Source organism: Rhinolophus sinicus, chromosome 2, assembly GCF_057876585.1.
Source record: "Rhinolophus sinicus isolate RSI-liver-muscle chromosome 2, RSI-T2T, whole genome shotgun sequence".
In the NCBI taxonomy this organism is placed as follows: Eukaryota; Metazoa; Chordata; class Mammalia; order Chiroptera; family Rhinolophidae; genus Rhinolophus; species Rhinolophus sinicus.
The window spans coordinates 124245653-124273010 of record NC_142502.1 but is presented as its reverse complement, the minus strand read 5'-3'; the positions used below and the strand labels follow the sequence as shown (position 1 = coordinate 124273010).

Here is a 27358-nt window from a genome sequence, read left to right as displayed (position 1 = left end):
CGCCCTCCTGTTACCCCTTTAGAGTCACATCCTCTCCCTCCCCATCCTTAACTCTTAGCAAGCGCTCATCTCTATAATTTTGTCATTTTGAAAATGTTATATAAATAAAATCATGTGATAAAGATCATGGTATGTGATCTCTGACATTAGTTTCCTTCTTTGGCACAATGCCCTTGGGATCTATCCAAATTGTTATGGGGATCAACAGTGCATTCCTTTTTCTGCAACTATTAATATGATCAAATGATTTTTATCCTTCCTTTTGTTTATGTGGTGTATCACGTTAATTGATTTGCAGATATTCAACCAACCCTGCATCCCAGGAATAAATCCCACCTGATCATGGTGTATGATCTTTTCAATGTATTGCTGAATCCAGTTTGCTAATATTTTGTTGAGGATTTTTTGCATCTATGTTTATCAGGGGTATCGGCCTATAATTTCCTTTTTTTGTAACATCTCATTCCTCTTTATTGCTGAGTAATATTCCATGGTATGGATTACGTTTCTTCATTCATTCACCAATTAAGGGAAATTTTAGTAGTTTCCAATTTGGAGCTATAAATAAAGCTGCTATGAACAACTATATACAGGTTTTTGAGTGGATATAAGTTTTCATTTTTCTGGAATAAATGCTCAGGAGTGCAACTGCTATGTTGCATGGTAAATGTTTAGTTTTATAAGAACTCAACCATTTTCCAAAGGGAGATACATTTCCAATTCCTAAGAGGAATGTGTAAATGATACAATTTCTCCTCATTGTTTGCCAGAATTTGGTATTGTCACTACTTTTAATTTTAGTTGTTTTTATAGGTGTGCATTATTTCATCATGGCCTTAATTTGTATTTCCTGTATTTAGAAAGGCTAAACAGCTTTGTATATGTTTGTCAACCACATAAACTTCTGTGAAATATATTTTCACATCTTTTGCTCTCTTTCTGATTGGATTGTTTGCTTTTTACTGTTGAATTTTGACAGTTCTTCATGTGTTCTAGACATGATTCCTCTGACAGAAACATAGTTTGTAGCTTGTCTTTTCATTCTATTAACAGGGTCTCTCATAGAGAAAAAGACTTAAATTTTATTAAATCTAAATTATCATTTTTTTTCTTTTATGAATCATGCTTTTTGTGTCATGTCCAAGAACTTACCAGGACCAAGGTCCAGAAGATTTTCTCCTGTCACCATCTAAAAGTTTCATAGTTTTACATTTTACATTGAAATCTATGATCCATTTTGGGTTAATTTTTGTATAAGGTGTGAGGTTTAGGTCTAGCCTCATTTTTCCCCCTAAAAGATATCCAACTGCTCCAGCAGCATTTGTTGAAAAGACTATTTTTGCTCTACTGAACTGCATTTGCATCTGTCAAAAATCATTTGTCTGTACTTGTGTAGGCTATGTCTCGATTCTCTATTCTGTATTACTGATCTGTGTCTATCCCTCTAGCAATACCATTCAGTCTTGATTACTATAGCTATACATTAAGTTGTGAAATCAAGGAAAATGAGTCTTTCCACTTTATTCTTCTTTTCCAAAGCGTTTTTGCTGAGATTTTGATAGGCATTGCATCAAACCTGTGTTTTGATTTGGAGAGAAGTGACACCTGTACTATACTAGCCTCCCAATCCATGAACATAATGTCTCTCCATTTGTTTCGCTCTCCTTTGATTTCATTAGCACTTTGTAGTTTTCAGAATACCAGTTCATACTCATTGTTTTCTTCATCTGAGAAAGTCTTGATTTTCCCTTCATTTCTCACGGATACTTTCTTCTTTCCTTCTAGCACTTGAAAAATGTGCCATTTTCTTCTCACCTCCATGCTTTCAGATTTGTTATCATTTGAATTGGTGTTCCCCTATAGGTAAAGAATTGTTTCTCTGCGTACTTTCAGGAATTTTTTTTTTTTTTTTTTGTCTTTAGTTTTCACTGGTTTGTATATGAAGTGTCTTGGTATGGATTTCTTTGGGAGACTCCTAATAGGTGTTCACTCACCTTCTTTAATCTCATATATCTTTTGCCAAATTTGGGGATTATTTAGCCATTACTCTTTCAAATATTTTTTCAGCCTCACTCTCTCTTACCTCTCTTTCTGGGACTCCAATGACCCAAATGTTAGATTTTTTGTTATAGTCCCATCTGTTCCTGAGCCTCTGTTTGCATTTTTTACAATCTGTTTTCTCTCTGTTGTTCAGATTAGGTGATTTCTATTTTCCTATTCTCATGGTCACTGATTCGTTCCTCTCTCCTCTCCATTCTGTTGTTTGAGAACATTAAATTTTTAATTTCACTTACAAAATTTTAAACTTTTTTATTGTGGTAAAATATGTATATATATATCATAAATTTTACCATTCTAACCATTTTTAAGTACCAATTCTAGTGGCATTAAGTACTTTCACAATGTTGTGCAATCATTCCATATCCATTTCCAGAACTTTCTCATTGTCTAAAACAGGAACTAAATACCCATTAAATAAAACTCTATTAATTTGCCTCTCCTAGGTACTTCATATAAGTGGAATCATACAATATTTGTCCTTCTGTGTCTGGCTTATTTCACTTAGCATAATGTTCTTAAGGTGCATTCATGTTGTATGCCTTGTGTCAGAATTTCATTATTTTTTAAGGTTGAATAATGCTCCACTGCACGTAATACATACCACATTTTCTTTATCCATTCATGTGTTGATGAGCATTTTGGTTGTTTCCACCTTTTGTCTACTGTAAATAATGCTGCTATGAACACTGATGTACAAATATCTGTTTGAGTCCCTGCTTTTCATCTTTCGGGGATAAACCTAGTGATGGAATGGCTGGATCATACAGTAATTCCATATTTAACTTTTTGAGGAATTGCTAAACTATTTTTCCACCACGGCTGCACCATTTTACATTCCCAGTAGCAATGTTGCACAAGGGCTCCAGTGTCTTCACATCCTCACCCATACTTGTTATTTTCTGATTTTTTGATAATAGCCATCCTAATGGGTGTAAAGTGATAGCTCAGTGTCGTTTTGATTTGCATTTCCTTAATGGTTGGTGAGATTGAACAGCTTTTCATGTGCTCATTGGCCATTTTGCACACCTTCCTTGGAGAAATATCTGTTCAAGTCCTTTGCCCATTTTTGAACTGAGTTGTTTTGTTGTTGTTGAGTTGTAGTTCTTTAGGTATTTTGGATATTAATCCCTTATAAGATATATGATTTGGAAATATTTTCCCCCATGCATTTCTAATAGACTTTTTTTAGAGCAGTTTTAGGTTTATAGAAAAGTTGATCAAGAAATAGAGAGAATTCCCACATACCTCTTCTCCCCACATACACACAGTTTCCCCTCTTATTTACATCATATACTAGTGTGGTACATTTGTTTCAGTTGATGAACCAACACTGACACATTAACTAAAGTCCATAGTTTATACTCGGGTTCACTCTTTGAGTTGTAGATTCTATAGGTTTTGACAAATGCATATGACATTTATCCATCATTATTGTATCATACAGAGCAGTTTCAATACCCTAAAAAACCCCTGTGCCCCACTCACTTCTCCCTCATTCTAAATCCCTGGCAACCAGTGATCTTTCTAAAGTCTCTCTGTTTTGTCTTTTCCAGAAAGTCATATAGTTGGAATCATACAGTATATAACCTTTTCAGATTGGCTTTTTTCACCTAGCAATATACTTTTCAGGTTCCTTTATGTCTTTTTGTAGTTTGATGGCTCATTTATCTTTATCAATGAATATTCCATTGTATGGACGTACCAGTTTGTTTATCCATTCACCTACTGAAGAACATCTTGGGTGCTTGCAAAATCTCCATTCGGTTTTTTTCTTTTTTCTTTCAGGCATGCTCAAAATTGCTTGTTGAAGCATGGACATGACGGCTGATTTTAAATGCTTGTCAAATCACTGTAATATCTAATTCATTTCTGTGTTGGCATTTCTTATCTTTTCTCACTGAGGTTGAATCTTCTTGTAATGAGGAGTGATTTTTTGTTGTTGTTGAGACCTGGTATTCTATGACTCAGCTCTTGTATTTTCGTCGGCTTCCTGTGACACTGCTCCAGCTAGAAAAGGGGGACACTGCCTTTGTCCTGCTAGGCGCGGGGGGGGGGGGGGGGGGAGTCCGATTTCTCTACTAGGTTTCCATTGATACCTGGGAAGTGTGGGATTCTTTATTTCTGCTAGGCAGGGATGAGAGTTGATGCCCCACTAGGCCTCTGCTGATACCACCACAGCTAGGAAGAAAAGAGGTACCTCACACATGTTCTCTACCACTGTGGGAGGTTGGACTTGCCACTGCTGGGGGTGGTAAAAGTCTGAACTGTATTAGGTCTCCTCCGACACAACCCCAGCCAGCAGGGGTGGGGGCACCTCTTACTACCAGGTGAGGGTGGATGTCCAGGCACCTCCCCATGGTCTCCACTGACACTACGGGGATGGGGACTTCCTTACTGTCTTGTGGGCACAAAAGTCTTCATTCCCCACTCAGCCTTCTTTGATACCTGTCAGGATGGGGAAGCTTGAGGGGTGGCTGGGGCGCCTTATCACAGCCTGGCAAGGACAGAAGTCTAGACCGGAATGGGGCTACCGTTTATACCACTGTGTTGCTTAGAGTAGGCAGTTACTGTCTAAAAGTAGTCTGCCTTGCTAGGCTGCCCCTTTCTTAGTCTGTTGGTTAGTGAGGAATGGTTTTTCTGAGACCTTTATTTGCCTGCACCCACTGTTGTTTCTGGGTGCCAGTTTTTCCAGCACTTTGTCTGTGGTATATGGAGCAAAAAAAAAATCCAGGAACTCACTAATGTAGCACTCATTGCATGCTGAGATCCCTAGCCAGTCTTCCTTCTTCCTCCCACCTTTCAGTGGTCTATGTTTTAGACATTATGTTCAGGGTTTTTAGCTGTACTCAGTGGTAGGAACAGGGAAAAGTTAAGTCTACTCCATCTTCTCTGAAGAAGCAGTTTATTTTACCAGTCTTATTAATAGCTACACCACAAATCAGGCACCAGGAGAACTGAAAAAAACCTGAACTTGGAGTTCAGAGAACTGGGTTCAAATTCTAGCTAACCTGGGAATTCAGAGAAATCCTAGCTCTGTCACTCACTAATCCAGTATCGTAACCTCTAGGAACTTCAGCTTCCATATCTGTGAAATGGAAATAACGTCACTATTTCACAAGGTTGGGATAAAGCAAGATTATGTACTTGAAAGCACCTGACACAACACTCGGCACTACCGCAAACAACAGTTTGCACTCACCCACTCTGAATCTCTGTGTATCAAAATGGCTAAGATAAAAATGGAAAAATTCCATAAAACAAGCACTGAATTAGTATTTATTCTCCATCTTTGTGTTTTAAAATAGGCCCCATCCCAAATTAATTTAGGGAAACACATATAAATTAAACGTAACCTGTAATTTCAGTGTGGAGATGAATTTATCTTGATTTCTCACTTCTTGTTCTAGCTGGAAAGTATTTTGGTATTTTTCAGCTTCAGAATCTGGAGCCCCTAGACCAAAATGATGTTCTTTGGTGGTAACCTGGTGGAAAGAGTGAGAATAACACTGAGGTATTCGGTTTAAAACAGTTTGGCGATTTCTCACAACAATCAATAAATTCTGAAAATTAACAACATTCTTAGATACATTTTCTCTTGTTTCTAACCTTGTCCCACCAGCTATGAGGATTTCAGCAATCTTTACTTTCTTAAAATTTTATGTTATAAAACTTTTTCTGGAGCCGGCCCGGTGGCTCAGGTGTTTGGAGCTCCGTGCTCCTAACTCCGAAGGCTGCTGGTTCGATTCCCACATGGGTCAGTGGGCTCTCAACCACAAGGTTGCCGGTTCGACTCCCACAAGGGATGGTGGGCTGCGCCCTCTGCAACTAGTAACGGCAACTGGACCTGGGGCTGAGCTGCGCCCTCCACAACTAAGATTGAAAGGACAACAACTTGACTTGGAAAAAAGGCCTGGAAGTACACACTGTTCCCCAATAAAGTCCTGTTCCCCGTCCCCAATAAAATCTAAAAAACAAACAAACAAACAAAAAACACCTTTTTCTGTGTTTTTCAAATATGAAACTACAATATTGAATATGCTTTTCAGAAAACACATGCCCCTCTTATCCCCTTGGCAATTACTGTTCCAGGAAACATGGGTCAGCAGCACACTGAGTGGCCAACCTCCAGGTCTGTTGTGCAGCAGAGCAGCTCCTGGCTACCTGTTTATTGTTGTTTTTGTATATTAACAAAAAGCTTTGCTACCCATATCACAAAGGGCTAACTTCCCTAATACACAAATAATTCCAATAAACAAAAAAAAAAAGGAAAAGAAATACCCTAACAGAAAAATTGACAAAGAATATGAATATTTCACATAAATAAATGGTTTTAATACAATCAAAGATACTCAATCTCACCATTTAGAGGGATACAAATTAAAACACTGGATACCGGGCCGGCCCGGTGGCTCAGGCGGTTAGAGCTCCATGCTCCTAACTCCGAAGGCTGCCGGTTCGATTCCCACATGGGCCAGTGGGCTCTCAACCACAAGGTTGCCAGTTCAACTCCTCGAGTCCCGCAAGGGATGGTGGGCTCTGTCCCCTGCAACTAAGGTTGAACACAGCACCTTGAGCTGAGCTGCCGCTGAGCTCCCAGATGGCTCAGTTGGTTGGAGCGCATCCTCTCAACCACAAGGTTGCCGGTTCGACTCCCGCAAGGGATGGTGGGCTGTGCCCCCTGCAACTAGCAATGGCAACTGGACCTGGAGCTGAGCTGTGCCCTCCACAACTAAGACTAAAAGAACAACAACTTGAAGCTGAACAGCACCCTCCACAACTGAGATTGAAAAGACAACAACTTGACTTGGAAAAAAAAAAAAAAAGGCCTGTAAGTACACAGTGTTCCCCAATAAAGTCCTGTTCCCGGAAAAAAAAAAAAAAAGCTATTAAAAAAAAACCAAAAACCACTGGATACCATTTTTTTAACCATCACATTGGCAAATATCAAAAAGTTGGACATATAACTTAGCACTCTTAGACATCACTGGTGGCAGTGTAAATTGATACAGCATTTACGGAGAGCCATTTGTGTACAACCTAGCAACATTACAAATATACATAGCTTCTGTACAAATAATTCCATTTCTAGGAATTTTCCCTGCATAGTACATATTTGCACATGTGCAAAATAACAAGTGTTAAAGACGTTTCACTTTAACATACTACACATAGTCTGCTTTGTGCTTTTTCACTTAACAATGTAACTTAGATATTGTGTAATTTAGGGAACTAATTTGTTCTTTCCCTGAATCAAGGCTGCCTTTATGTTAAAGAAGAGAGAATCTGCTACACACACCCTAGACATCTCCTGGCAACACAGCTGTTATTCTCCAAAATCTAGTGCTCAGGGTATTATAGGCTCAGAAACCCAGTCATTAACCTTGTGTTACAATTTGTGCAGTGCAGCACTTAGCAATGTGACAGATTTATCTTCCTTTTTCCTTTTCCCTAAACAAGACACAAATCTGCTTTTCTCTTCTTCATTCCAAAAGTTACTGCCTCACCTGGAACTAAAGCATTAGATCTCACAGACTATTTCTAATTAGAATAATTTAAGCCTTTATGGGTTAGGCTGAAATCCTAACTACCATTTCTTACACAGTTCCTGTTGAAAATGTGTTCCTAGTCATAAACATTTGACTTAGAATAACAGAATCAAATGACTCCTCACTATAGCAGCACTTTCCAAATTTCAGTGAATATACGAATCACTTGGGAATCTTATTAAAATGTAGATTCTTATTCACTGTAGACCTAAAATGCTGCATTTCTAAAAAGCTGCTCAGGGATCCCTACTTGGCTAGTACAGAGACTACACCTGAATAGCAAGGATCTACTTAAGTAAAGTCTAAACCTGCCTAGCATTCAGAGTTCTTCATACTATGATCCCTCCCCGTGTCTCCAAACTTATCTCCTACTTGACACCTCCAAGAACCCCTCTAATAAAGACAATCTGTTCCAAAGGACTCCACACATTCTTTATACGGTCATGTTATCTTTTGTTCATAAGCCTTACTTACCCTCACCCTTTTCTCCATTTAACTAAAGGTACTTTTAAGGCTCAGCTTGAACTCCATATTCTCTACGAGGTTGTCTCTATCAGCTCCATCAAATAGTGATCCCGCCCTTCTTGGAGACTTCTGTATATATTCGTTATAGAACAATTTATGTAGCTATGTTTTTTTCTGGATACGTCTTCCTCACACCGTCATCAGAATGTGAAGAACAAGCAATGTCCTACGTTCTCTGTACTCTCCCCAACCTGCACAGAGCTCTTTGTGTAACAGGAAGGCATCACAAAACTTTGTAGAGGTTGATAATGAAGCAGTGCACTAAAGCAGATAAAACTGAACTTTCCTTCTTCTCGTGAAGACAAGTGGGGATTCTATAAAATGACCGCCTAGTGCTCTCACAGCAGAGGTTATGAATAATACCACAGCCAGCCCAATGTCTACTGCCACTTCAAGTACAGGGAAGTCTATAAGCTTTGCAGAATTACAGAGCACGATGTAGACCAAGGCACAGATGTCTGGGATTAACTGTGAAACAGTTCCAATTCTCCTCTTGATTCCCTGCTTTTTCTTCATTTAAGTAATTAAAAACTAAATTCAAAAGAAAAAAATTACCTACCAGGCTAGTCTAGAAATTAAAAGTAGGAAGAGACCAACAGTCAACCTGACAATTGTGAGCAATCATATTAGACTTGCTACTTTAAGTGCTTTAGCTTTGGAGGCAATAAGAAGGGAGAGAAATCAGAGTACCTGCAATGCCCATGCCTGGCCTGTCACCTGAATATCCTCCATCTTTCCACAATCTCTAAATGGAACTAAGGATGGAACTTCTGTTTCTGTACAGATCTCAGAGAAAGCAAGAAAAAGTACTGTGCAAGCAGCAAGCTGTCATCATAGACACGCAAGCTAGAATCACAGTCACTGTCGCTGGGAAGCACCAGGGCATAGTGGTTAAGGGCATGTTTTTCAGCATCACACTGCTTGTGTCCATCACGCCCGTTCAGCCGCTTCTCAGCTGCATGGCCATGGGCAAGTTACTCCTCTGGCCGTGGCTTCCTCATCTATCAAACAGGGATGGTAACAGTACTTGCTCATAGAGTTGTTCTGAGGATTAAATGAGTTAATATACGTAAAGCACTCAGAATAGTGCCTAGCAAAAATAAATGCTATGTGTATTATTATTCACAATTACTATTATTATTAATTCTTCTCACTGACTCAACTGACCTAATTGGCCATCAAGTCCTACTGATCTTTTCGCTAAAATCTCTCTGAAATACATCTCTTCCATCCCTACTATCATTGTTTCAGTTCATACCTTGAGACTGTCACAGTCACATTTATTCATTTACCAAACAAATTTATAAATAGCTACAATGAAGATGAACCAATATTAGATTCTGGGAATAGAAAGATGAAAAACAAACACCTACAGTTGCAACACTCCCTGAACCTAGGAACGTCCAGAACAAATAAGTCAGACATTACAGCACAGCATGATCAGGGCCCCATCAGCGGAATGCACATGATGCTAAGGGGATATAGAGAAAAGAACTACAAAAAAGCCTGTCTGACTTCTATTTCTCCCTCAAATACTTAGAATATATTTTCCATGTTCCAAAAAAACTATGAACACACCCCAATCGAAGCACGTAACACATCTCATTGCGTTTACTGGCTGTTCACAGCCATTGCAACTTTAACATGTCTTAAAAACCATGCATGCCTGCTCTCAGCCCTGCCTCCCCTCCGTTCCTTCCCAGTCTTTCCATGTCAAATGGTACTACCATCGAGCAGTGCCCGAGGTCAAAAACCGAGGAGTTGTCTGTTTCGTCTTTCCCTGACCTCCATCAAATCCATCAACAACTCTTTTTGGTTCTAACTCCAAAATATATCCCAATCCATCCACTTCTCTACATTTTTATTACCGCCTCCGTGGTCCAAATCACCATTGTTTCCCACAGGAATGACTGCCACAGTTTCCTAACTGGTCTTTCTGCTTCTACTGTAGCTCCCTACAACCTATTTTTCAAACTGAAATCAAAGCAATCATTAAACAGTGAGATCTTGGTCAAAAACACTCCAATGGCTTCCCACTGCAATTAGAATAAAATCCAAACGTTTTAAGATCCTTGGTGATATTGTCACTGCCTTCATGTCCCTAAACAGACCTAGTACTCCTCTTTGTTCAGCCATCAGCATTATCGGTTTTCTTCCTGCTCCTCTATGTGCCAAGCTCATTCCTCTGTGAGGCCTCTGCCCTTGCCTTCCCTGTGTCAGGAACATTCTCTCCCCCAGCTCTTTGCATGGCTGGCTCCATCTTACCCCGTTATTTGGCTGATCTGTCAGCGGGTCTTCCCTGACCTACAGTAGCCTCTCTCCGACTCATTCTCTCAGTAGGTTATTTTTTTCACTAACACTATTTGAAATTATATCATTTATTCCTTCCCTTTTTTATGTCTGTCTCCCCCTACTACAATGTAAGCTCCAAGAGACCTAGGTTTTTGTATGATCACTTATATCCCTAATGCCTAGAAAAGTGCCCAACACAAAGTTGGTACTCAAGGAAACATTTTTAAAATAATGAATTTTGATGACTGGAACAAAGTACTTTTAATCGTAGGGATGGGTAGGAGCAAGTCTGAAGAGGACTGATAAATGAATGAGTAGTAAAGAAGGAAGTAGAAATTAGATTTCTTTTAGGAAGCACAATTGTGAGAAAAATAAATGTAGAGTGAAAGCTGGAAGAAGAGCAAGGTTGTCGAAGCGTCATTACAAGAGGAGAAAAACTTGTTTCTTTTTTGTTTTAATGTTTTTATTGGGGAACAGTGTGTTTCTCCAGGATCCATCAGCTCCAAGTTGTCGTCCTTAGATCTAGTTGTGGAGGGCGCAGCTCAGCTCCAAGTCCAGTTGCTATTTTCAATCTTTAGTTGCAAGGGGGGGGTGGGGAGGGGAGGGGCACAGCCCACCATCCCTTGCAGGAATTGAACCAGCAACCTTGTTGAGAGTGTGCGCTCTAACCAACTGAGCCATCTGGCCTCCCCGAAAAACGTGTTTCTTAATTCTCTTTACATCAAGGACCCCTTTCAGAATTAAACAAAAGCCCTGGTCCTCTCCTCAGGAAAATGCAAACACATACAAAACTTTACAATTTCAGGGGGTTCAAGAGCTCCCTAAAGTTCTTGTACTCCAGGTTAAGAAGCCCTACAGTATAAACACAATGAAGATTCTAAGACATAGGTAACGTTAACTAATGCAGAATGGCCACTGAGCTAAGTAAGAAGAAGAAACCCAGGTAAAGGGTGTGCACTGTCTTCCAATAAAGGGAAAAGCAAGGTCAGATGAAGATTTAGATAAGAAGGGGTAGAAATCTGAAAAAGTTCCTGCCTGGTAGAGTCTTAATTTTTAGTAAAAAGGGAGGTACAATCAAGTGCTAAAAAGTATCATCAATGCTGAGTAAAATATCAGGTGTAAAGTATGTGCTCAACAAATGTTTACTGAATATTTTGATAGAATAATTGAAAACACTGGAGTATTTTATATGGGATTCTAAATTCTGGTTCCACAAAAGGTCAACTTGTTTTCTTTTTATAAAATTGTCTCTGGAAGTTTAGACTAACAGACACTGAAATAGGAAGGCATAGCCTCACTAACAGAAAGGTGTAGAAAACCACACAACATGTTATGAATAATTTTGAGACAGGGTTTTGTATTTATAATAAAAATAAGTCAATAAATGTTTTGGGAATTCACTTCAAACAAAATAGTAAAGCCACAATGTTTAACCTTTGTTATGAAAAATAATGATCTCTCTAGTCATTTCATCCAAACTCAAGCTTCTCACTTCTCTTCAATGCAGATTATACTGTAAAGAAATAACTTGTCTTTTTAAAACAGCATAAAACAATGGCCTTAGGAGAGGTACCATTCATCAACACCTTGTGGAAACATAAGAAGGGGTTAAATAGTTGTTTTCAAGAGGCTTTTCTGAACTAAAAGAATTTAATAATATGTAGACTGCTGTTGTTAGCATAACTAAGACATAGAACTACTTAATAACTAACTCACTTCAAACGATTATAATGGACTACATGTATAAGAAAGTTCACAGCAGTGGTGTTCACATTAACCAAAAACTGTAAAATCCTTAATGTTCAGCAAACGAAGAGTAGATAAATTGTGGTACCTATACTCTTACAATAGAACACTAAACAACAAACTACAAGCAGCAACAAGAATAAATCTTAAAAACACAATGCTGAGTAAAGAAGCAAAATGCAAAGGAATACTTAGAAAAATTCTATTTATGTGAAGTTCAAGAACAAGCCAAACTATAGTGTGCACATTCACAAAGATGCACAAACTATACAGGAAAACAAGGAAGTGGCAATCACAAAAGTGAGGACAGTTGGCTACATCTGGGGAAAAGGAGGGATGTGATGGAAAAAGAGAACAAACAGTAATACTTGCTCTAACTGCCTCTGTATATGGAGCACTTTAAAAGCAAATTATCCTAAAACAAACTGAACTAAGCAACTGAAAAAGAAGACAGAAAGAGAGCCCAGAGAATCTCTACAAATGATTTTATGCTGGGGTATAAGTAGTGATTTTTTCAGAAGGTAAACAAAATAAGATATATTTTGGAAGCTGCCCTTAACTAATGCACAAGTTTATTGTTTAAAATAAATATTTCATTAATGTGCCTTCCTAATTATGTCCCACTAATTAAAACTGAATCGTTTAGTTCATTGATCAATTAAAATACAATAAAAAATGTTTTATCCTGGAGGCAGATTTGAATTATGTAACACTTTTCTTGTATACTTATAACTAACCCATTTTCTTCTACTTAAAAGCCAATTGTTATTCTATTTACTTCCTTACAGGTAAAACAAACTAAAAGTGTAGCTGAAATGCCAGTAGAGGACATTTAAAACAATGACTATCCTAAGATATAAGAGCATGGAATTTAAGAAGGAAGATTCTGAGACAGTCATCTAGGCAAACTTTGCCTGAAACAGCGATCCTTGAAAAAAGAAAAGCATTTTAAAGAAAAATATGCATTTCTATGCGTATTTAGATATCAGGTCCATGATCGCCACAGCTGCTCAATCTAAGTCTCATATTTTTTTCAAACAAAAGCCAGTTTACCCTGTTTTTCCTATGTATAATTTCTACTGAAATTATATGAGATTTTCATGCAAATGCCTTGGTAATTTCGGCCCTTCACCTCCCAAAGTCTGTAAAGAGGCTTAGAAGTGAGAGGTTGGGAGTCAGGATGAGCCAGGTTCAACTCCTAAATCTTTGACTGGAGCTCCACTCCAGAGCGTTTCTAAACAGAACAGTCCCCCCAACAACCAAGCGGAGAGCCGCGGCACGAAGCGAAGCGGTCACCATAGGAACTGGGCTCTACGCTAATCTCCTAAGAAACCGCAACAGGAGCAAAGTTTGCTCCTGGAGGGCTTCCCGGGACCGCAACTCTGCCCGTTACTACCCCTCACAGCGGCTCAAGCAGTGAATGCCCACCTCGGGGGTCACCCACAGCCCCCAACCCCCGCCACACCTGCCCTCTTGCAGCCGCCCTCTCAAAAACCTTCCGGCCCAGGAGCTGCTTTACCCCAACCCGGCGCATTCCCGCAGCTTCTACCTGTAGGTCCGGGTCTTTGCCCCGGTTTCTCCGCCCGGCGTCCTTCCCGGAGCTCATCCCAGCGACTGCCAGGCCTGGGCCTCCGCCAGGGATCCAGGTCCCTCCCAGAGTCCATCCTCCGCCCTTTTCCCCCTCCTTCCCCACCCGCAAATCGACCTGGCCCCACCCCAGTGGAGGCGGAGGAAGGCGGGACCCGGCGAGAAGGAGGCGAGGGCGGTTACGGGAGGCCGGCGCCGCACTCGGCCCCGCCCTCACGCTCTGTACCTGAGCGGGGCTTGTCCTCCACCTCCCCGGCGCCTTCGCTCCGCTTCCGTCCCGCGCGCCCCCAGTCCCTGTGCGCACGCGTACCTGGCCCTCTAGCGGGGACTACAAGCCGTGGGCGCGCACCTACACACGTATCGACACCTACGTCCACCTGCCCGCCTTACAAGACGCCTAGGAAAGACCTCTTCCTGGTGCATCCGCGCCGCGCAGGCGTACGCCCACGCAGCGACTACACGTCCCACCCGAGCGTCCCCGTCTCCTAGTAACCAGCCACTGCTCTTTTTTTCAAGACTTATTCCCTGCCGCGGGTTGCCGCACCTGGATGGAACGCGCATGCGCAGGGCTGTGTGCCCTCCAGCCGCCCTCTCAGCTTGGGAATACCTGCTGCTTGGTTGCCACTGCTTTGTGCCACTTTTCCCGGGGATCGGCACCGTTCTGGACCCACGTTCATTGAATCTGTTACTCCCCAGAGCAGCTCTTGGGCGCTGGGAGGTTGGTGCGCTCTGCTGCCGCAGCCAGGGGCCGGGTTTCGGGGAGCCTCCCAGGTTGGGTCTTGCCGCTGGACATCCAGGGAGAGAGCCGGCCTGTTCGGTGAGCACCGGCGGCCTGCAGTCTGGGGAGCCTGCGACCCCTCGGCTGGGTCAGCCCTTCCCGGGCCAGTAAGGGTTGAATGGAAAAGTGGCAGAACTAGCAATGAAAGCGCAGATTCCTGTCCGATATTCCATCTCCAGATGCCAGCCCCTTTCCTGAAAAAGTGGTTATGGTTAACAAAAAAAACGTAAGGGGTATACCGTGTTTCCCCCAAAATGAGACCTAACCAGAAAATAAGCCATCGCATGATGTTTCAGGATAATATCCCCTGAACATAAGCCCTAATGTGTCTTAGAGTAAAAATTAATATAAGACCCAGTCTTATTTTCGGAGAAACACGGTATGTACTGCTTCACTTGATATTTACTATTGTATCGATTGTTTTCCTATTTAACACCGTTTAAACTTGTCTTCTCTCAGAGAACTCTCCTTTAATTTACCCAGGTGTAATATTTTTGGCCACCCAACTATGTTAAAATTAACCACATTACCTATAAGTGGAGAAATTAGTTTTTAGTGACAAAGAATGTGAACTGCATCGTTCTGCCAAATTTTTGGAACCCAGCTTAAGAAATATTGTGTTTGGGGGGCTGTGGGTGACCCATCTTTTTTAAACAACCCAAGGGCTTCTGAACTTTAATAGTGGCTTTATCTCCCTGTCTTTTCCACAGATGAAATAGATAACTAGGTTTTTATAGCTGCTGTGATGATCTTGATTTAGTATTTGTCTGTGCATTTCAAAAGTAAACTCACATTTGAAGACTAACAATTCCTGTTTTTGCCAGGTGAGTACTCATTTATTCCCACAATGTATTATTGGCAGGCATAAACAAATTTTATGTTAGAACCAATTTCTTCATAGAAGTATATTTAAATATAAGTGCTATGTTTTTCAAACACTCTCTGCTCTGATTTTTTATCATTGTGTGCCATTACATTTTCTTATTTTGTAGCATTTATTTTCAGCTATCATATACTTTGTAAATATAGCTAGATACTAAAAAATTAAATTGAGTGTCACTATTTTAGATAAAGAAGTCAGAGGTCCCAAGAGATATATTTCCTCTGAGAATAAGTTACAAAGAAGCATGAGCTCTCAAAGACCATCCTGAAAAGTTATTTTAGGGAGAACAATGTATAATCTCGTTTCCTCTTTAGATACTAAGATTATTTTGAATAAACAGGTTCTCATTATCCAGCATTATTGAAAAGATAGGGAAAAATGTATGAACTTCAAAACTCAGTTGTAATTGAAGACTTGGGGAGAGGAAAGATTATTAATATAAGAGGTGGGAAAGTACATCCCTTAGGGGAAGAATGAGAAAAGTTTAAGCATTTATGTATGCCACCTAGATGTTACTGAAGATTCTTTGGAAAGAATGTAGGGAAAAGATCACTTTAAGGCCAAACCAGGACATGATGATTTTCCTTTCAAAGACTTCCTCCCCAGACCAAAAAAGTGAAATTTTTCTTCCCTCTATGAAAACCCGAAGTGTGGTCGGTGCTCCATCCTGCCCCAAATGACCCTTTTTATAGTACCTCTGCTCTCTCCCTTGTGACACACTCCTGTGCAGTTCTAAAACCTGCATTTTCTATTCCCTTGGTTTCTCCATCATTTCACAAGTTTCACTATGAAAACCCCCATTTTGCCTGTTGTTGTTTTTTTTCTGTACCTTCCTGGTCCCCTCCAAAAAAAAAATCTGGGACTCCAGTTCTATATGTGCTAAAGTGCTTGATATTAGGGACCTTATAGGTAACTGATGCTCTGTTTGTTTGTTTTTTTAAAATTGGATAGTTTCTATTGATATTATCTTCAACTTCACTATTCTTTCCTTTGGCAGTGTTAATCCCATCCACAATATTTTTCATGTCAGAATTGTATTTTTTCATTTCTGGAAGTTTGATTTTTTAAAAAAGATCTTCCATCACACCTCAGCATGCTCATGCTTTGTTCTACCTTCTTGGAAATATGGAATATATATTAAAATAGCTGTTAAGTTCCTTGCATCCTAATTCTATCACCTGTGTCATTTCTATTTACTGATTTGTTTTCTCCTGGTTATGGGACATATTTTTCTGCTTGTTTTCATGCCTAGTAAGTTTTTATTGGCTGCCAGACATTGCAGATTTCACATTGTCGGGTGCCTAAATATATTTAGGCTTTGTTCTGAGATGCAGTACGTTTACTTGGAAACAGTTTGATCCTTTAGAGCTGCCCTGTCCAAAACAGTAACCACTGGCTACAGGTGGCTACTTGAATTTATGTTAATAAAACTAAATACAATTTAAAATTTAGTTCCTCATTTGTACTGTAATTTCAAATGTACACGTGCCTAGTGGCTATTACATTGGAAATAGATGTAGAATATTTCCGTCATTGCAGAAGGTACTATTGGACCGCGCTGCTATAGAAGCTTGCCTTCAAGCTTTGTTAGGTCCAATCTAGTCCTTATCTCAGGCTAATTTGGCCCCATTCCTGAGCCGGTATCTTTCTGCGGACTCTATTTGATGCCCCATGTATTAGGATTCCTTCCCACTCTGGCTGGTGGGAACTTTGTTCTTGGCCTGTGTCTGCCTTCTCCTTTTGGCTGATTCTTTCCCAGGCCTCAAAATTTCCTTACGCACAGCCAAAGAATTGTGGGGAACCCTCTGCAGATCTCTGGAGCTCTTTCTCTCGCTGCACCTCTCTCCATAAATTCTAGCCAACTTGGCCTCCGCAAACTCTGGATTCTGTCTTCTCAACAACTTGACATAACCAGGCTTAATTTGAGTTCCCCCTCCTTGTGCTAAAGCCTGAAATTTCTAGGTTCTCCGAGGGCTCACCTTGTTTATTTCCTTTCTCTTTGGGATTACTCTCCTGCACTGCCTATTGTCCAATATCCTAACACCATGGTTTCACGTGTTTTATCTGTTTTTTAAGATGTTTCAGGCATGAGGATAAGCCTGATCCCTGTTTCTGTATCATGGCTGGACCCAGAAGTCGGTTCCTCATAGTCTCTGCCCCAGTCACCAACCATCCCCAACAGAAGTGGTTTGCAATTCAAAATCTGCCTCAGGCTGAGGGCACTGTGCCTGAGGGACAGCAGTGAGGTCATGGGGCTGAGGCAGAGTGAGTGACAGACAGGAGAGGAGGTTGAGGTGACACTATGTTAGCTGGTGTATCAGTCTCCTATTGCTGCTGTTAACAGTTTGCCACAAACTTGGTGGTTTTAAGCGACACAAATGTATCATTTTACAGTTCTGGAGGTTAGAAATTCAAAATGCATTTCACTGGGCTAAAATCAAGATGTCAGCAGGGCTGCATTCCTTGTGGAGGTGCCAGGGGAGAATCTGTTTTCTTGCCTTTCCAGCTTCTAGAGGCTGCCTGCTTTGTTTGGCTTGTGGTCCCCTTCTGTCTTCAAAGCCAGCAGTGGCCTGTGAAGTCCTTCCTGCATTGCAACAGTGACTCTCTTTCACTTATAAAGACTCTTGAGATTACACTGGCAACCACGGGTTAGTCCAGGATAATCTCCCCGCCCCAAGGTCTGTTGATTGGCAACTTTGATGCCACTTGCAAGCTTAGACATCTTTGGGGGCTATTATTCTGCCTACAGCTGGAGATTTGATATGTAGAGAATTTGGCTTTTATTCTGAGATAGGGAGTAACTAGAACGTGTTCAGCAGAGCATTGATGGGATCTGGCTTATATTTTAAAAGCTCATTCCAGATACAGTTTGAAAACCATACAATGGGACAGGGGGGCAAGGGTGGAAACAGAAACGGGATTCATTGAAGGGTTGGATATAGAATGTGAAATAGCAGTTAAAAATTATTTCACTAGCAATGCACAGGGTTTCCTGTCACCCTGCATTCTCAATACTTAGTGTTATCGACCTTTCTAATGCCTGCCATTCTCAAGGTAGTGAACTCAAATTTCTCTGATTCCTAGTAAGTTTGAATGTCTCTTTATGTGCTCTTTACCTATTAGGGATTCCCCAATCTGTGAAGTATGTCTTTACATCCTTTGCCCATTTTTCTATTGGGTTTCTTTGTTGATTTGTATTCTTTTTTATATTCTAGCTGTAAATCCCTTGTCAGCTTTGGACAGCACATCTTCTTCCAGTCTCTTCCCCATCTTTTTTACTTTGTTTATAGTTTCTTTATTGAAAAGAAATTCCTAATTGTGAGTGGTCAGATCCATCAGTTTTCTTCCTTATTAAGCTTTTCAGTTCTTGTTTAAGAAATCCTTCTCTACCCCACGGTGACGAATACATTGTCCTACATTTCATATTTCTACCATTCACATTTAGGTATTTACTGCACTTGGAGTCCCCTTTTGTATAGCAGAGGGATCCTGATTTATTTTCATCCACATTGTAAGCCAGTGTTCACAGTGCTAGCGTATTAAATGTAGTCTGATCCATCCCCCTTTGCAGTATGGTACCATCTTTACTATACGTAAAGCTCCTGCACAAATCTAGGTTCAAGTTGGAGCTCTGTCATGTTCTATTGGTCATTTATATGTTCCTTCACCTGGACTAGACTGTTTTTATTATTTTGACTCTGTAGCATATCTTAGTATCTTATAAGGCAAGTCTCTCTTTGTGTGTGTGTATGTGTGTCCAAACTTATTTAGCTCTATGGAACTTTATTCTTCCTTATGCATTTACGATTTCTTCTTGAATGACTGTCCAAATGCTGGGTTTCCAAAGAGTCCCCAAATACACTTGTTCTCCCTTCATGTCCTCAAGATCCCAGACAAGTCAAGATGAGATTCCTAGGGCCAATTGCATTTGGTTCTTCCCCAGTCCCTCTATTAGACTGACGTTTAATGTGCTAGTTGATAATTATATATGTTACCATTATTTTACCTTTGTTGATTTTAAATGAGGTATGTTGTTTTATAGTGTTTTGTTAGTATTTTTAGCTTTTTTTCAACTTTGTATTTTGAGAAAATTTTAAACGTACAGAAATTTAACAGGAATAAACACTGAACAATTTTTTTTATACTTTCCCACCTAGATTCAACATTTTAACATTTGCTGATCTTTCTTTATTGGACATCTTTTTTTTCTAATTTTCACTTTCTCTATTGGTAAATAATTTGAAGGCAAGTTGTAGATATGATCCTTTACCCCTATTTCAGCACGGATTTCCTAAGGAACAGGGACATTCACTTATATTACCACAATAAATTTACTATATTTTGCCGTGTATAATGTGCTCCTGTGTATAATGGGCACCCACGTTTTAGGCCCAAACTTTCAGGGGAAAAAATCTTTTGTTTTAATTTTCCAATAATTTTTGTAAAAATATCAGCTAGATTGCCAGCTCCCGCCTAAAGTGTATGAAGAGAAATGTTGCGCTGCTCACCCTGTGGTAATAAAGTCGGCATCACCTGTCTTACCAAGTCAGAGTGACTTACTCTGTGGATAAGAATACCTCGCTCTTGGTTTCATTTTGTTGAATCAATGGCTGAAATTACTGTCGTTGCACGTTCATCCTAAATTCAATGAAACTGATTATCGTATTCCAGGGTATTATTTTACATATGGATATCATTATTGATTTCTGAGTTATACTTTTAACTCATAAGCATAAATAAAAGAATTAAAAACATTTATCTAGATACAGAATTAGTACTACCCATGTATAATGCACATCTTTATTTTTCCCTCACAAATCTGGACCAAAAAAGTGTGCATTATACACGGCAAAATATGGTATCACATTCAGGACATTTAACATTGATGTGGTATTATTATCTAATAAACCATCATATTCAAATTTTCCTATTGTCCAAGACAAATGTACTAAAAAGGGCATTTTAGTACATTTCCTACCCATCCTCCCCCTCCTCACCCAAATTCAGGATCATTCATTGCATTTGGAAATCATCTGTTTAGTCTCCTTGAATCTGAACAATTCTTCAGCTTCTCTTTTTCTTTCACTATTTGTGTTATATAATGTCTCTCAATTTGTATTTATCTGATTATTTCCTCATGATTAGATTCAAGTTATGCATTTTTGACAGGGGTGTTTCCTTTTTAAATAAAGAGGAGAAACCAAAGAATAAAATAAACTCAATTTTAGCCATTTGAAGGTAGTATTAGGCATTTATTTAATGAGCAGAAAAGTTCAAGTTTCAAATCCAAGAAACAGATATACTTACATACATTTTAGAATATCGTCAGAGATCTTTTAAAAATTTAGCTGAATTGTATTTGATTCCTACAAAGGCAAATCTATACTATTTTTCTAACTGTTATATTGACAACATTTGAGTAACTACTGTGTTTAGGATATTACAGTAGGCCCAGAACTGTTCTGTGAAAGATTAAACACTGCTATTCAATCACAAATGTGGATAAACAAGGTTTTAAGATGATACCTTTAGAAATCTTCTGTCAATAAATGATTAGAGTTTGAGGGGGATGGAACTGTGAACTCATACAAGTAAAAGCACACTGCCTAAACATTAAAGAAATAATACACTCTCAAAAGTGGTTAAGTGCTTTCATTCACAGCTGTGGAGTCTCTTCCGCTCTCAGTGCTGTGACAGCATCTTCAGTAGATCAGCGTTCTCTAACAAGCACATACGTCTTCACTATCCTTGTGCTAGGAAGCCAGTCCCTTCTGCCATCCTGGTCTATTCTGCTTACCAAATTGCTGCCCATCTTTCAAAGCCCAACGCAACGTAGGCCCCCTCCTTTCAGAACCTTTCCAAGCCCTCCCACCAGGTTGCATGCTCATCTCCCTTGACACACTGGGCATCCACAATAAAAAGTAATGTCCTTATTGGACATCTCCTTTTGTATTGTGGTAAAATATACCTAACAAAATTTATCATCTTAACCATTGTTAAGTGTACAGTTCAGTGCATTAAATATATTCATAATGTTGTGCTGTCATTACCACCATCCATCTCCAGAAATCTTTCATCTTGTAAAACTGAACTCTATACCCATTAAACACTAACTCCTCATGACAACCACCATTCTACTTTGACAACCACTGTTCTACTTTCTGTCTCTAGGATTTTGACTAGTCTAAGTTCCTCACATAAGTAGAAGCATATAGTATTTGTCTTTTTGTGACTGACTTAATTAGCATTATGTCCTCAAGGTTCAGCATGTTGTACATGTCAGAATTTCCTTCCTGTTTAAGGCTGAATAATATTCCATTGTATGGCTAGACCACATTTTGCGTATCTATTCATCCATCGATGAACACTTGAGTTGTTTCCCACATTTTAGCTGTTGTGAGTAATGTTACTATGAATGTGGGTGTACGGATAGCTCTTCAAGACCATGCTTTCCATCCTTGGGGTATATACCCAGAAGTTGGATTTCTGGATCACATGGTAGTTCTATTTTTAATTTTTTGAGGACTGCCAAACTGTTTTCCACAACAGCTGTACCATTATATATTCCCACCAATAGTGCATAAAAGCTCCAATTTCTCCACATCCTCACCAACACTTGTTATTTTGTTTTGTTTTGGTTTTTTTGATACTGTGTTCCCTGAAAATAAGACCAAGCCTTACTTATCCTCTATTTCCTTACTTATCATCCAACTATTATTGTAGAACTGTCTATTTCTCCCTTCAATTCTGTCAGTTTTTGCTTCATATATTTTGATGCTGTGTTATTATTTGGTAAATGTTTATCATTATTTGGGCATCTTTGTTTTTTGGAGAACACCTAGCAGTGTTTGGACTTCAACAATTATTTCTCTAATTAATTACAGTGGTACCTCGGTTTTCGTAATCCATTCTGGAAGACCCTTCGAGTTCTGAATCGTTCGAAAACCGAGGTACAGTTTCTCCATAGACAGTAATGCAAAATGGATTAATCCATTCCAGACCTTTAAAATCAACCCCTAAAACTGCACATTTAGCATGAATTTTACTATCTAATGATACCATAGGTCCATAAAATTTACAGCGCTCATAAAGTGGAATGTTTGTCAATGGAGATGTTTGAAAACCGAGGTACTACTGTAATAATAAATTAAAAAGTTTTTGATAACAATAATGGTAAAAGGGAAGTTCTTTTCTAAAATGTGAGGGAACAAAATCTGGTAAATTCCTTTTTAAAAAGACTTTCAAAGAATCTGTGACCCCTCCCACAGAGAAAATGTAAACAGTAGAAGTAGGAGGCGATTTTTATATTTTTGGCATCATCACCATATTTCATTAAAACAAACATTGCCATGTAGTTGGTTGAAATTCCTGCTGTATTCATTTGTTTCCGTTTCCCCCCTCCAAGAAATCAAGCTGAAGAAACGTTTCCACTACTTTAAAGAGATACCTGCAAACTATATTTATTCAGCTGTTCCAATGGGATTTTCTCTTAGTAAATCTGCTACTCAGGTATCGGCTATGTGTATGGATTCAAAAGTGGATGATCACTTAATTCAAGGGACTGAGAAAAGCAAGCTGGAACCAGTGACTCAGTTATTTCAGAACACCAAGAAAATAAGATTAGAAGATACAAACCAAGAAAACTTTGTAAGAAGTAAAGAGACTGCCACGGGATCTCTTTCAGAGAAAGCCTCGGGTTCAGTGGTTTATGTTAAAGAAAGTGATGGAATAGAAATGACAGATGTGGAATGAAATTATTTGTACGTATTACCAAAGAAGCCAAAAATTGCTTTTGACTAAGAGGGCATGTTGAATGAGAATTTAATCTTACTAGGAAAACCTAACAGAATGAAGGAAGATGATTGCTTTTGTTTCCACTATTTATGAATCACCTTAGACTGCATTTTTTTGATGAAACATATTCAAAATTGTTGCTTTAGGGAGAAAAAGCTCTCCAAAATTCAAAACGGATTTCTCTGGTATTATATTCTATCTTTGTCAGAATCAGAGTTTTTGACTAACAGTATTTAATTAGCACCAAAACATATTAATTATAATGTATTTCTTTAATTGATTTAAAAACATAAAACAGTGCCCAAACAATTTGACAGCAGTATGTCACACTATTTCTAGTGTACTGATTTTGTATGTTAGATTTCCAATGTGGGATTTTGCTTTAGGGGACTTTATCTTCCTGTATTTTTGCATTTCTGTTCTGTGAAAGTTCACTGCAGGTAAACTCTGCAAAAGACCAGTGAACTGCGTACATTGAGAAGTATTCCACACTCTAAATTATCCTTTTAAAACTGTTATTTTTTTCAGCCATGTTGAATTCATTTCAGAGTTACAAAATAGTTATTTCCAAGTGTAATAATTATCTGGCAGATGCTACCATTTTGTACCATCAATAGCCTTGTGCTAAAAAAATTGCTCTATATATGTCAATTTACCATTCTTATTGAAATATCTAGCAGTCTGAAATAGTAGTATTGTCCCAAGTAATGTTAGATGAAATTAAAACCATTTTGTAGGGCGGCCGGATGGCTCAGTTGGTTCGAGCATGAGCTCTCAACAACAAGGTTGCCAGTTCAATTCCCACATGGGATGGTGGGCTGCGCCCCCTGCAACTAAAGATTGAAAACGGCGACTGGACTTGGAGCTGAGCTGCGCCCTCCACAACTAGATTGAAGGACGACGACTTGGAGTTGATAGGCCCTGGAGAAACACACTGTTCCCCAATATTCCCCAATTTAAAAAAAACAAAAAAACATTTTGTGTCGGACATATAATGGCCTGTAACTATATTTATATTATGTATGTTTTGAACATTTTTCTGTACTTCAATGACTATCGCTAATGCCCAATTGAGTAATCTCCTTAATATTCATAAAAACAAAGAAGAAAAGGCATCTTCTTTTAGGGGAAGCAATATTTTATCAATCAGAACCATACAGACCAATGTAATATACTGGGGGTACCAAAAAAATGTGTACACATGACTTGTAGTCATCTTTTGTTATCGGTCTATATTGAGTATTACAATTTTAATAGGTTTTTCCTTTCTTAAAATGTGTATAGTTTTGGCACACTCTGTAGGGAATACTGAGCTGACAGTAAAACAAAAAAATATTGTTGAATGGTACATAAGCAATAATATGATGCTTTTTATCATTTACAGAACACAATTCTTTGGGAGAGAAAAAAATACACGAATCATCCATATGTTCACCTCGCCTGGCACTGTGCTTGGTGCTAGGGGTCTAGTAGTGAGTAAAATAGCTGCTACCTTTATGGTGGTTACTGTCTGTCTACCCAGGAAGACAGAACATCAGACAATGGTTACATAAGACACAAACTGTGATGTGCCATGAAGAAAAAGTAAAATGTTCAGAGACACAGAAGAGGAAACAACACATAAACAATTTGTAAAATGTGGGAACTAGAGAGGCTTCTCTGAGGACATGACATAGCTTTTGCAGTGACGTGGTTGTCCAAGTGAGATGATGGTGATAGCTGAGAAAGGGATAGAGTCCAAGAGAAATTTGGGAGGACATAGTGATGGTTTGAAAGTGGGAAGTGAGGAAAAGGGTTTCTAGCAAAAAAGGCGAGATGCATGGAGGTTTCCGTGGGGGAAAAGAGTGAGCTCAGGAGCACAGGTTTTGGACATACCAGGTTTCCAAGGCAAGCAGACAGCTGTCTGTATGGAACTAAAAATCTAAATTTTGAAGTCGTTTACAGAAAGGGTATTTAAAGCCATGGGAATGAATGAGATTGCTTAAGGCGAATGTATAGTTTCAGATAAAGTCCTGAGGAACTCCAACATTTTGAAGCCGGTCAGCACAGGGGAAGCTGGCAAGACTGGTTTTTTACCTCCAAGATTGTCCAACCAGACACTTCATACCTAGTTGTGTTAGATGCTGAATGTGGGATGATCCTTTGTTAGGTGTGATGCCCCATGCACTGCAGGATGTCAAATGTAGCAGCACACCCCAGTCACTGAGACAATAAAAAACGCAAACATTAATTACCCTCATTGAGAGCCACTGCTGCTAAGACATCAGAAAATTGGGATCCCCAAATCCCATCCAAGCCATAGATCAGGCAGCACACCTGGGAAGGGAAATCCACAAAGTCTTCCTGGAAGGGATGGAATGGAACAAGTTTAATCAAGACAACAGCCTCACTTAGTTTGTTTTTTGGGAGAATTCTACAAGTGGAATCCTAAAGTGGGCACTTTCAAAGTTCTACTGTTGTTTTTGATAATAAAGTAAAACTCCCATATAAAAATAATGTAGCAATAAGCATGGAAGGAAACTTTAAATTCCACATCTCCATAAAATAAGGGTATCTAGACCTATAATACATGCATTGGAGGTGTATCTAATGGTGTTATCATTGACGCTAATAATAATAGCTATCATTTATTGAGCTGGTGTGTGACTGTCTTCATTGAGATTGCCTAGAAGCTGCCTGAGACAGGGATTCAGGTCCACGTGATTTTGCGGAAAAGCCTGTCAAGGGATTAGGAAAGCAAGATAGAGAAGCAGAAGTCAACTAAGGATAAAGACTCAGGTGAATTCTTGCCCCAATCCACAGGGAGCTCTGGAGGGTTCACACTCCAAAGTTGTCCCACAGAGGCAAGGGGACTATTGTACCCTCATACCAGCAGGCACTGGTTGCCCACCACTAAGCCAAAGTGGGAGGTGGGCAGGGAGGTAGTGTGAACCACTCAGGTGTCTCTGGGCACGACAGCTTCTACAGTAGCTGGAGAATGGATGCATGGATTAAGGGTAAAGGGGGCCTAGGTGGGGGCACTAACTCTTTATGACAATGCCAGACACCTAACATATTATTTTCCGTTTATTTTAAAACAATCTGAAATGTACAGAAAAGTTGCAAGTATAGTACTAATACTTTTCCCTTACCACTCCCACCCCACAACCATTTGAGAGTAAGTCGCTGACCGAATTCTCCATCGCCCCTGAATACTTTTTTCAAATGATTTAAATAATTTCATTTTTAATTGAGATATAATTGACATATGACATTGTATTTTATGTGTACAAAATAATTTTACATATGTACAAACTGCAAAATGATTACAATAAGTTTAGTCAACATCCATCACCACCCAGTTACCAATTTGTTTTCTTATGATGAGAACTTTTAAGATCCAGTCTCTTAGCAACTTTCAAATATACAATATTGTTAACTCTAGTCACCATGCTATGTATTATTGCATCCCAAGAAGTTATCTATAACTAGAAGTTTGTACCTTTTGACCACCTTCACCCATTTTGTCCATCCCCCAAAAAGCATTTTTGATTGAATAATGGACATAGAAGCCATGTTGGAATAGGTTGAAAAAATGAATGGGAAGTAAGGAAGTGGATACAGGATGTGTAGCAACTTTTTGAAGAAGCTCAGCTCTGAAGGGGAGTAAACAGGATAAAAAGCGAAAAGAGAAATGAGGTCACTAGAGGATTGTGAAGATGAGATGGAGTTCATATTTGAGTGTCAGTGGACGAAGGTTCCAGTGAAGAAGTAGGAGAGAGGGGGTATGAATCACCAAAGAAGAGCAGTCTCAGAGCACAGAGGAAATGCGAGTCTCGAAAACCACCTCAGTGCGAAATTAGGGGGGAAAAAACTGTACCATCTCAGATTTCAGAGAAATAGAATATAGAAAGATGTAACATAAGCAGAGGGCAACAGTATTGTGTGGCTATTTTTAATGACTACTAGGGATATTCCTACCGGGACTAACTCAACAGAATCCATTCCCATCTGTATAATACCAGAAAGACTACAGGACTCAGAGTGACTTCAATCAAAAGGGTAATAAATAAATGAGGAGTCCTTGTGTCTTTGCGGTAGCTTTATATGGCGCCCTAGCTATTTACTGTATCAGCATCACCAAAATGTGAACACTGGATGCTTCTT

General features: G+C 39.4%; 2 protein-coding genes across 9 annotated transcripts in view; one reads left to right on the top strand and one right to left on the bottom strand.

The window, feature by feature from the left end:
• TSGA10 (testis specific 10) overlaps positions 1-27358 on the bottom strand; it is a 106731-nt gene that overhangs the window by 78389 nt on the left and 984 nt on the right. For 2 of the 7 annotated variants that reach the window (XM_074332355.2, XM_019753892.3), the window contains exons 1-2: positions 13720-13868; positions 5415-5543 (exon numbers count right to left, since the gene is read on the bottom strand). In XM_074332355.2, coding sequence (XP_074188456.1) covers positions 5415-5543; positions 13720-13776 — 186 coding nt within the window. In that variant the 5' untranslated portion in view covers positions 13777-13868. Of the gene's footprint in view, positions 1-5414; positions 5544-6420; positions 6560-13719; positions 13879-13983; positions 13995-14067; positions 14196-27358 lie in introns of those variants that run through there. The other 5 variants (XM_074332359.2, XM_074332362.2, XM_019753883.3 and 2 more) reach the window with 5 other exon arrangements.
• On the top strand, positions 14180-23425 carry C2H2orf15 (chromosome 2 C2orf15 homolog). 2 transcript variants are annotated; one of them, XM_074332363.2, is made up of 3 exons: positions 14180-14475; positions 15246-15359; positions 22824-23425. In XM_074332363.2, the coding sequence occupies exon 3, from the start codon at positions 22895-22897 to the stop codon at positions 23168-23170; it is 276 nt and encodes a 91-aa protein (XP_074188464.1). In that variant the 5' UTR covers positions 14180-14475; positions 15246-15359; positions 22824-22894; the 3' UTR covers positions 23171-23425. The 2 variants fall into 2 exon arrangements, with proteins under 2 accessions (XP_074188464.1, XP_019609453.1); XM_019753894.3 differs by having other exon boundaries at positions 14180-14574.